This window comes from Gavia stellata, chromosome 2, assembly GCF_030936135.1.
Source record: "Gavia stellata isolate bGavSte3 chromosome 2, bGavSte3.hap2, whole genome shotgun sequence".
NCBI lineage: Eukaryota > Metazoa > Chordata > Aves > Gaviiformes > Gaviidae > Gavia > Gavia stellata.
This window is the reverse complement of record NC_082595.1, coordinates 21,915,174-21,924,889: the sequence shown is the minus strand read 5'-3', so window position 1 is coordinate 21,924,889 and position 9,716 is coordinate 21,915,174. Positions and strand designations below refer to the sequence as shown.

Sequence of the window (9,716 nt, the reverse complement as noted above, 5' to 3'; positions counted from 1 at the left end):
CAGATTATGTGTACAGACAAAACAGGTTTTCTTTGAAAATGTTCACGATAGTCTTCCCTGTTAAAGCCCCACCTAGAGCAATTCCATAATTCTATGTATGGACATTATTTAAAGATACCAAAGCAGCATTCTTACATTCAGCACTTCTAAAATGTGCAATACACCTTATGTTTCAACTTGACTCCTCCTTAGGTTTCTGATCACCATTCTTTTCCTGGCTCTGAGCTTCTGTGAGGCATTTCTAGCCTCCAGTGAGCCTGCAGAAAGAACAATGAGAAAGCAATGGGCACACCTGAAAGCATAAGATTGCACACAGATGACACATGCTGAAATGCCAGTAGAAAAAGCTGTCACGAGTGGCCTTATTTGCTAACTACAGGATTCATACAAATATAGCATAGCAAACAGCTGCCTGAAGCTAAACAACCTTCCAGTGACTTTTACAAGTATACACAAAAGCACATTTTACAATTGCAGTCCTACTCTGAAGTGAATGTAAGTTTTCCATGCACAGTCAATTGATGAGAAAAATGAAAATAAAATAGTAAGTTTAAAACAGAATTATAATCCATGGTTTAACTGCTTCACTTCTGTATCTGAAAGCTCCTAGTAAAGATATATATTATAAAATCTTTTAAGACACATATTTTCCAGTTATGACCTCTTTGACCAACTGTCAAAGAAAGCACAACGATAACTTTTATGTAAACGTACCTTTTCTGAAAGGTACACATTTCACAGGATCCATGGCTCACTGACTGGAAGACAGGGCTGTCTGAACCAGATACCATCTTAAGTGGAGAGAATCCTAGAAATCCAGCTATTTTTAATCACTCTGCTATGTAAATTCTGAAAAACAGTAACTCAGTAGAGGCACCTGAAATCCACATGCCTAACACCTCCATTTTATCAAATGAAATTAGTAATTTTATTACAAGTCAACTAGGAGGAGTTTTAATTAAATTGCCCTATTTCCTCAACTACAGGATCCTTAGCCATGTCTGCAGCTTCTCAGAATCCCTCCCTCTCCTTAAATACTGCCTTCTGTAGTTCTAATTGCCATACACCCAGCTCTTTGGCACGATTTTTTTTTGGCCATATGTGTGACCCAGCATCTTTTATCAGACAAAGAGACTGCTATCAAAGGTGCAGTTTTCAGAACGTCAAGTGGCCTGAAGTGAACTTCCAGTTTTCTCCAGCTTTGTGAATTGCATTTAATTATTACTCCTATTGTTGATGAGACATTATTAACAGAAATCAAATCAACAAAACCTGCTTGCTGGCTGGTAAAAAAGATGCTGTGTTTATCAAAAGATGTTGTCAAAGAACAATAGGAATATTACTTGAGCAATCAAGCCTGCTGTTAAACTTCACCCTGGGGAAGTGATGTATTCTGAAACAGCAGTTGTTACACACACCTATAAAACTTGTTCTATCATGCCTTTCAGGCCTTCATCCAAATGCCTTTCAGATTCATTTGCTCTAGAAAATATCGACCTTTGGAATTTCAAATATTCTAATATCATAGCAGTTCCCCAAATACCAAAGCATTTATAGTGGAGTCATTGGCTTTGACTTTATCACGAACAAATCATCCTGGTGCTGGTTGCGGCTTGCTTTGCCCACAGGTGACTCCGCAGGAAGACACACTCCAGAGGGCACCATCGGAGCCGGGAAGGGCGCTGTGCCTGCCCGCCGAACTGAACCGCATCTCTTGCGTGGATGTCCTCCTCCTCCGTGCAGGTCCCTTCCCACCAACGCCTGTTCAAGGCATGCTCCGGACTACGAACCTACGCACTTCGGCACCTTGGGGCGCCACGCAGCGACCCCGTGAAGAGGGCTTACTGGTAACACTTCGTAAGGGCGGTAGCAGGCTTCACCAGTGACAGCAGCCGCGGGCAGGACGGCAGCGAGCCCCACGGGCGGCACAGGGAGCGGAGCTGCCGCTGCCGCCGGGAGCGGGCAGGAAAGCTGCGGCGGCCGCCGCGCAACCGTTCCCGGGTGGAAACGCTGCGGGGGGGAAATCCCTTCACGGTGAAGCTGTGCCCTGGCACCATTTCAACAGGTACTATCAAATCAGACGCCAGCTCTCGTTGCCTCACCCAGAAAGCCCTCCTTAAGAGAAGAAGAGAAAAAAACCCAAAAACGAAGAAAACCCCCCAAAACCAGAAGAGCGGCCCCGCCCACGCCACTTTCGGGTCCCCGTGTCGCCGCTCTCCACACGCCCCGCTCTCCCCTCCCTGCTCAGACAGTGCCTCCTCCTGCCCGGCTCAGCAGCCGCCGCGGCTCCCCTTCCCCTCGCGTACCGCACCCCGCCCCACGGCCGGCCCGACAAGAGACGCGCAGGACCCCGCGGCTGGCGGTGGTAGGGGAGGTCCCCGGGAGGTCCCCTGGCGGCCCCTCTTCCCAGCCCCCCGGGGACCTGGGCGGGAGTGCCCTCGCAGCCCCACTCCACGGCCCAGCGGAGCACCCCTGGCTCCACCCGCAGCCCGGCGTGCACCGGGGAGCGCGTTTTACGGCAGAGGGGCGGGGCGGGGCGGGGCGGGGCTCCCCCTTCAGCACCGGCGAGGGGCGGGGCAGGAGCGGGGCGGCCGGCCCCGCCCCGCTGTGCCCCGGCACGGGCGGCTTTGGCGGCGGTTGGGGCGCTCCCTTCCGCCCTGGCGGCTCGGCCGTTAGAGCGGGCCGGCTCTCGCGAGAGGCGGCGCCATGGGGGTGCACGGCGTCAAGGCGGTGTTCTTCGACTTGGACAACACGCTGGTCGACACGGCGGCGGCCGGGCGGCGCGCCATCGAGGAGGTACTGTCCTTGTCCCCCGCGGCCCTCCGACACGGGGCCTGCGCCCACGGGCCCCCCCCGGCCCGGCGGCCGCGGCGCCGCGCGTCTGCCGTCCCCCTGCCGGCCGGCCGGCGCGCTGCCTGCCCGGCGCTGACGCGCAGCCGGAGGCCCCTCGGGGGCCGTTAACGGACGCGGCGCGGCGCTGGGAGTGCGGGGGGGTGCGCGGCGCCACGCTCCGTGCGTGCAGCGCACCGATGAGGGCCTCTTGTCTGTTAAAGGTGATGAATGCCCTGCAGTCAAAGCACCACTACGGTGAGGGAGAAGCCCGTGTCATTTGCGATAAGGTCCAGGCCAAGCTTCTCAAGGAGTGTCACGATCCCGCCAAGATGTGCATCACCGACCTGCGGATTTCGCACTGGGAGGAGGCGATCCAGGAGACGATCGGCGGGGAGGTGAACCGAAACCTGGCCGCCGAGTGCTATTTCCTCTGGAAAACGACCCGCCTCCAGCACCTCACCCTGGCCGAGGACACGCGGGGCATGCTCACCGAGCTGCGGAAGGGGCTCCGCTTGCTGCTCTTGACTAACGGCGACAAACAGACGCAGAGGGAGAAGATCGAAGCGTGCGCCTGTCAGCCCTACTTCGATGCCATCGTTGTGGGAGGTGAGCAGAAAGAAGAGAAACCGGCGCCATCCATATTCCATTACTGTTGCGATCTCCTGGGGGTGCAGCCCGCAGAGTGTGTTATGGTTGGTGACTCTCTAGATACCGATATTCAAGGAGGCCTGAATGCTGGCTTGAAAGCAACTGTCTGGTTAAACAAAGCAATGACTACCCCAGTAGATACCTCCCCAGTACCTCATTATATTATTTCTTCTGTTCTGGATCTTCCAGCAGTGTTACAGAAGATGGAGCACAAAATTAATGCTAAGTTAGGAACTGACCATATGGCTAGTAGTAATGAAGCACATTGATGGTTCCAGCATACAATCAGAGACGTGCTGAGCTATTAGGTGACTCATGCTCTTGTTAAAAATTTGACCCTAGGATTCTGAAGTCATGCATGGTATGCTTTCTTAAACAGCAGGTGGATGAATAAGAGCACAGTTGTCAGCGAAAACAGGACAGAAACAAAGATTTAGATTAATTTAAATGATGCAAGTGCAGTTCATTTAAAACAACTGCCTCTGTCTGGAAATTATTTTGACAGGCTGTGGCTAAAGTCTATCTGTCTCTGACCTAAATTGCCAGTCTCTTGTTTTTATAGTGGAAAAGAAAATTTGAATGTTTTGATCATTCACATGCTTTGCTGACTTGTAAGTTTAGCTGAAGCTTCAGTTCAGAACTTGTTTGCAGTGTGTAAAAGAAGGTGAGAAAGAGAGTGTGATACAATCTAGTAAATCTTCACAGGTGATCTGCAGTTTATCTCAGGAGCTGGAGTGAATTTTGCTATTTCTAAAACCAGAATTTTAGTGACAGAATTTATTATGTATCAGACTATTAGAAAATGCTCTACCTTTGATCTTTTTTCAAGTTTTCAAGGTTTAGAATTGTTTTTCAGACTTTGCAGTGACTTTTCTGTACCTCTTGCCAAAAGTACTTAAATGTGCATTAAAAATTTGCATTTGTATAGGGGACCATTTATCAGAGGGACTTGAAGGTTAAGTTTGTACTTTATATTATCTTGGTGCTTATGCGGATATGCAGTATACTTGTAATCCAGATTATGATTTTTGTTGGAATGTAATTGATAAAACAGGGATATTTTCAATGGTCTTCTTGCTGTTCTGTCAAACTCTTTAAAAGCTAATATTATTGTTCTGTCTGATTTTATTAGTGAATTTTGATCAGACGTTTTGGAAAAACTGTTCTTGATCTTGCTCCGGTGTATGACTACTCAGATTCACTGCAGGATCAGTGCTTTTTTGGACTGTTTTAATGGCACTGCTATACAATCCCTCCTTAATCCAGTTTCTACATGTATTTCATGTGATTTACTCTGGAGAAAATATGAGCTAGTTGTTTGTAAATGGCTTTCATGACTCTCTTTCAGGAAATTGGAAAATTATGTCATATGTATTACAGTACAGTGTACAACTTTATAATGTGTATGTGCTATTTCCACTAGATGCAGGAGGTGACTCTCTAAAATACTTAAGATTTCTCTTTCCCAGATCATTATCTTAATAATTTAATTTTTCTGTACTTCATATTCTTACTATATAATGGGAAAGTATTCACATGTTAAATGGAAATGTAAACACTTGTTGGAAAAACTGCGTTTTTCAAAATCTATTTGCTATATATACATTGGGCTGAGTATCTGAGCATATATGAGCAATCAAATTTTGTATTTTAGAATAAATCCATGACAAATCTTTTGAGAACAGGGATATTGAGGTGCTGGCAGAAGAGTCTCTAGCATGTGGGCAGCAATAAAAGATCAGCCAAAAGTACAGAAACCTACCAGGAAATGGGTGTGTAGAAGGAATCCTATATATAAGAAAGGTTCCTTTGTTTACCTTGACAGGAATTTAAGTTAATGTGGTTAAGTCTTGGATGCATAGGATGACAGATTCAGTTTAGAGGAGGCTATTACTGATTGGGGTTAAATTATTTGGCAAAGAGTTTAGGCTGCATCAAAATATGTTGCTCCTACATTGCGGGGAAAAAGAAGGAAATGCTCATTAAAGTTTGAACCCCTTTCATCCAATTGTCCCTTAAAAAAAGTAAAGCAGTCCAGGTTCTTCATGTTATCTAGCCGAGACCTTTGAGACACCAGGATCAATGAAGAGAACAGAGGCAGGCCCCATCTGCACCTTTGAGGAAATGGGCATATGCTAAAAATGATCCAATTACAGTGGTATAGTAAGTTGCCACATGTAACGTGAGCCAGTGCAACTGACTTGACACACCTTTGTTACTGAAGTAAGAGGCCTAATTTAAGATTTTATTTTGCATTCGGAAGAGCATGAAAACAGTCGCTGGTTTAACTGATGAGCAAAGTGTTGCTAGTAACATTCCTTACAACCAAGGATTGAGAGAAAAATAATAAAGATCAGTGAGCCTATGAGGAATATTGTGCAAAAATAGAAATTTATCCAGAAGGTTAGATGGCTCCCTGAAAAGATAATGGATTTGTAGTAATCTGTTTTAACCACGCTGTCTGATACAAAAGCAACAACTTTGCTCACAACAGCATACCAAAGGAGCTGCAGTATAAACTCTGCGTTGTTTGCACAGCGTCAGGGTAATACAACTTAGGTCAGAATGAGGTTTCTGATACAGCTGAGATTTAAAATAACAAATAGTAATAATTCACAATTCTGTCTGTGGGCTTGAAGGATATATATGCGCGCCAGGTTACCATTTTTAAAGTTGAGGCTTATATTCTCTTGCCACTGCATCATTCTGAAGTGGGATGCTGAGCCTGCTTATTGTATAAAGGGTCTCCTGTTTTAGAAGAGACTGCTCTTTGTTTTGCACATAGCCAGTCGTTTTCTTAAATCTGTGAATCTATGAAAAACCACTGTAACTGAACACTCAGGTGATGGTGTGGTCTGTAGAGGCCACACCCAAGTATATTTTTGCCATTGCTGAGTTCTGTCCCAGGCTGGATGTGACTACCACTGTCCAGATAGGGCAATAGTGTTATGATGCTTCTATAAAACAAGAAGAAACAACAGAAGGGATTTCTCTGTCTAGGTGTCGTCTAAGAAGCAGTTACCCAATAAGCTGGATTAGGTATCTGGAGTATCTGTAAATACTGAAGATGTTTTTCTTGGATGGAGCTCTTGCAGAAAGCCTAATGAAAAATAATTATATTTAATGAAATGGAAACATAAAGGTAGTGATGGGATAATTGTCACATCAGAAGCAGGAATAGATCAATAAAACAGTCTATATTCAGTTCCGGTTAAGTTCTGGTTTTGCTTAGTGTTATGCTCTATTAGCTAAGTTGTCTAGTTTAAATTATATTGCCAAAACACACTAAATAAAAAGAGGAAAAAGAATTTCCCTCTGTATTTTTAAAAACCGTTTTTTTTCCCCAGATAAATATTACCTCCTGAGGTTAATCTACAGTAACTTTGACTTTAGTGAAATGAACTGAAACAATAGTTTAATACCAACTGTATTTTAATTCTTGATTTAAGATAACCTGTGTACTAGTCTAATAAAAGTATTTTGTTTATAAAACATTTCTTTTAACGCTCTGTATTGCTGTGGATATCTATGTTTGTGACCAGAATTACAACAAAGGGCAAGAGTTCTCTTTCTTTTTTAAAATAGCACAGAATTGGGCTTCAAAATCTGTGATCGCACATTTAGATGTGGTGACTGGGTGTAGTTTCCATCATTTCAAACAGAGGCTGGAACATAATTATGTATTTATGAAGCTTCTTGGCCAGACTGTGTATATTGAATTCCTAGCTGCAGTTCAGTGCTAGTTGAACCTGACTTGCCAAGCTGAATGCCAGCTCAGATACGCCCTACGTGTCCTGACGTCATGGGACTGGCTGCTGCAGCAGTGTAAGAACAGACTGCAAAGCAGGTAAGATAAATAAATACAGTAATCTCAAGTCCAGGGGACCCATTTCAGCAGGTTATGGATTCACAAAGCCATATCTGAGCTATTGCTATGCTCGCCTCTCTGTGACTTAAGAGAGGGGAGAGTGGGAGGCTGCTTACCTCATGGCTCTCTTGGCTTCAGAAAAGCAAGCTGTCCCCTGATCATTTTCCATTGGGTAGTAGAGCAAATTGTCCATCTTCTGGACCTGTGGAGATAGATGGAGAGAGGTGGAAAGGTACCTAAAGGTACTCTAGACGAGGGTAGGGTGTTAAACTGAGTAAAGGGGGACTTGGCCTCTAACGCGGGCACTTGCCTGTGCCAGCTAGTTGTCTGAAGTGTCACAGGTCCGCACACCACAGCATCTCTGTTCTTGTTGAGGAAGCTTTGTATGTGTAAGGCATTAAGCTGGACAGTGAGAGGCTCAGAAATGAGGACATTTTCTTACGCGGTTGAAAAAGTTTAGCACAAAGCTGGAGTTCTCAGAAGGTGACCAGAGTGTTTTATACAGGAGATAAGTACCTTTCATTAGAATACTAAGTTAATGCAAAGAGAGAAGGTGTCTGGATGGGGTAACAACTGAAGGTTTTCATTTTTCCTGAAATACAGACAATGGACATCTTCCTGTGCCCCAGCTAACCTGCACCAGTTCTACTTGTCTTTTCCTCTGAAGCTTCTGTTGCTTGACAACACCAGTAATAGGGTTTTGAACTAAACTGAAGTAGTCTGATCCATCAGAGCAATTTCTCCTGTTCACATATGTAGTGATTTCTTTTTTCTCACAGGTTATCTTGAGGCCTTTAAACAAAATTTAAAATCCTACCTTAATTGTATACTAACAAAACTCATCATCTGGAAATCCATTGAACACGTTGAGGAGTACAACAAATAGAAACGCAATGTATCTCTGCTGTATGTAGCGGTATACTGTTCTTTTGTGCACAGCTTTTACTATCAGCCTTGCAGTGGGATTGTCTCCATTATAACTCGCTTTCTAGATCACGCTGTGCACATACAAGAGACATAACAATGCAGAGACGATGTCAGCTGCGTCTAAAGCAAAAACTGCAACTTTCTGCCTATGTTGCAAGGGACCCAGACACAGAGAATCACGTTGCCTGCTCCATATGGCATGTTTCGACCTTTTATTCCATCTACTAAAAACAAGGTTGCATGAGAGCCTTCTGCTCAACAGTCCTCAAATGCCAGAAAAAAGATGCATTTTAAAAAATATGAAATTAAATTATGGTGCTGAAACATGAAATTTCAGTCCTTTAGAAGTGCAAGCCATGTTTCTCAAGCCAACAACTAACCAAAGACCAGATGATAACTTTGCATAGGGTCTGATTTAACATAGAAAAATATTGCCATTTACATCAGTGGAATTTCACAAGTTCAAGTAAGATTTGTATGCTCATTTGCTCATCTGTAAGACCATCTGCAAGCATCTGCAAGTGACTTCTGGCTTTCACTTCTTCCCTCAGCTAATTGATCTCTGTCATCTATTTGGTTGGTTGCATTTCCATATCCTTCTGAATCGCAACAGTATCTAGCATTTGGGACAAAGTTTGCAGAGGATCGCAATATAAAGTAATGGAAGAGAGCCAGCCTTTGTAGCAAGATCATGTTAAGTACCTACATTTAGTACCAGCTCCTTGGCAGCTGTGTGCTGCAAGTATGTTTGGGCTGTGTTTTAAATGGTCTTTCTTCCAAAGAAACTTCCATTCATATCACACAGACTAGGCAAATTTGTCAATTTGTAAAAATAAATAAATAAATAAATAAATAAATTTGGGGGGTGGGGAAAGCCTCCAAACAAAATCCTCTGCTAGTCACCTATAGATATCAAGGTTTACAAGGCAAGTTTAAAATACCAAATCTGAGATACGTTTCTCCAAGTTTCAAAATAAATGTTGATGATCAGTTGACTTAAGAAGTGAATGTTGTGAGGAAAACAAAACACTACTCATCATTTCAGCAGTTTCCCAGGGTCTGTTCAGTCTGTTCATCACTGGCTCTAAACATTTGATTTTTTCTGTCAGCTAAACAACTTTGTCACACTGAGAAAATCCAACCTCTTTATATTTTGGAAATAACATTATTACTAGGTAACATAGAAGAAACTATGTATGTAGCTTCAACTACGTTTTAATATACATTTTATTTAATGTATTAATGCACATTTTTGTTAGGTTCTTTTTTGCATTTTGCCCTGGAAATGTTTATTTTGCTACACCATCAATATTGAGAAAATGCAATAAAATACAGGGTCAGTAAGGTACAGAGATGTCTCTGAGTATATATGACTGTGGTCATCTAAGAGCTATGCTTTAGATCAAGTATTTAGGAATGTTTTTTTGTACTTCTGAATGAT

The 9,716-nt window shown here is 43.8% G+C and overlaps 1 protein-coding gene across 1 annotated transcript; it reads left to right on the top strand.

The window, feature by feature from the left end:
• The first annotated feature begins 2,706 nt into the window (after positions 1 to 2,706).
• On the top strand, positions 2,707 to 4,599 carry NANP (N-acetylneuraminic acid phosphatase). The gene is made up of 2 exons (XM_059835041.1): positions 2,707 to 2,796; positions 3,054 to 4,599. Exons 1-2 carry the CDS (start codon positions 2,707 to 2,709, stop codon positions 3,747 to 3,749), a joined length of 786 nt encoding a protein of 261 aa, XP_059691024.1. The 3' UTR covers positions 3,750 to 4,599.
• Positions 4,600 to 9,716: the final 5,117 nt, after the last annotated feature.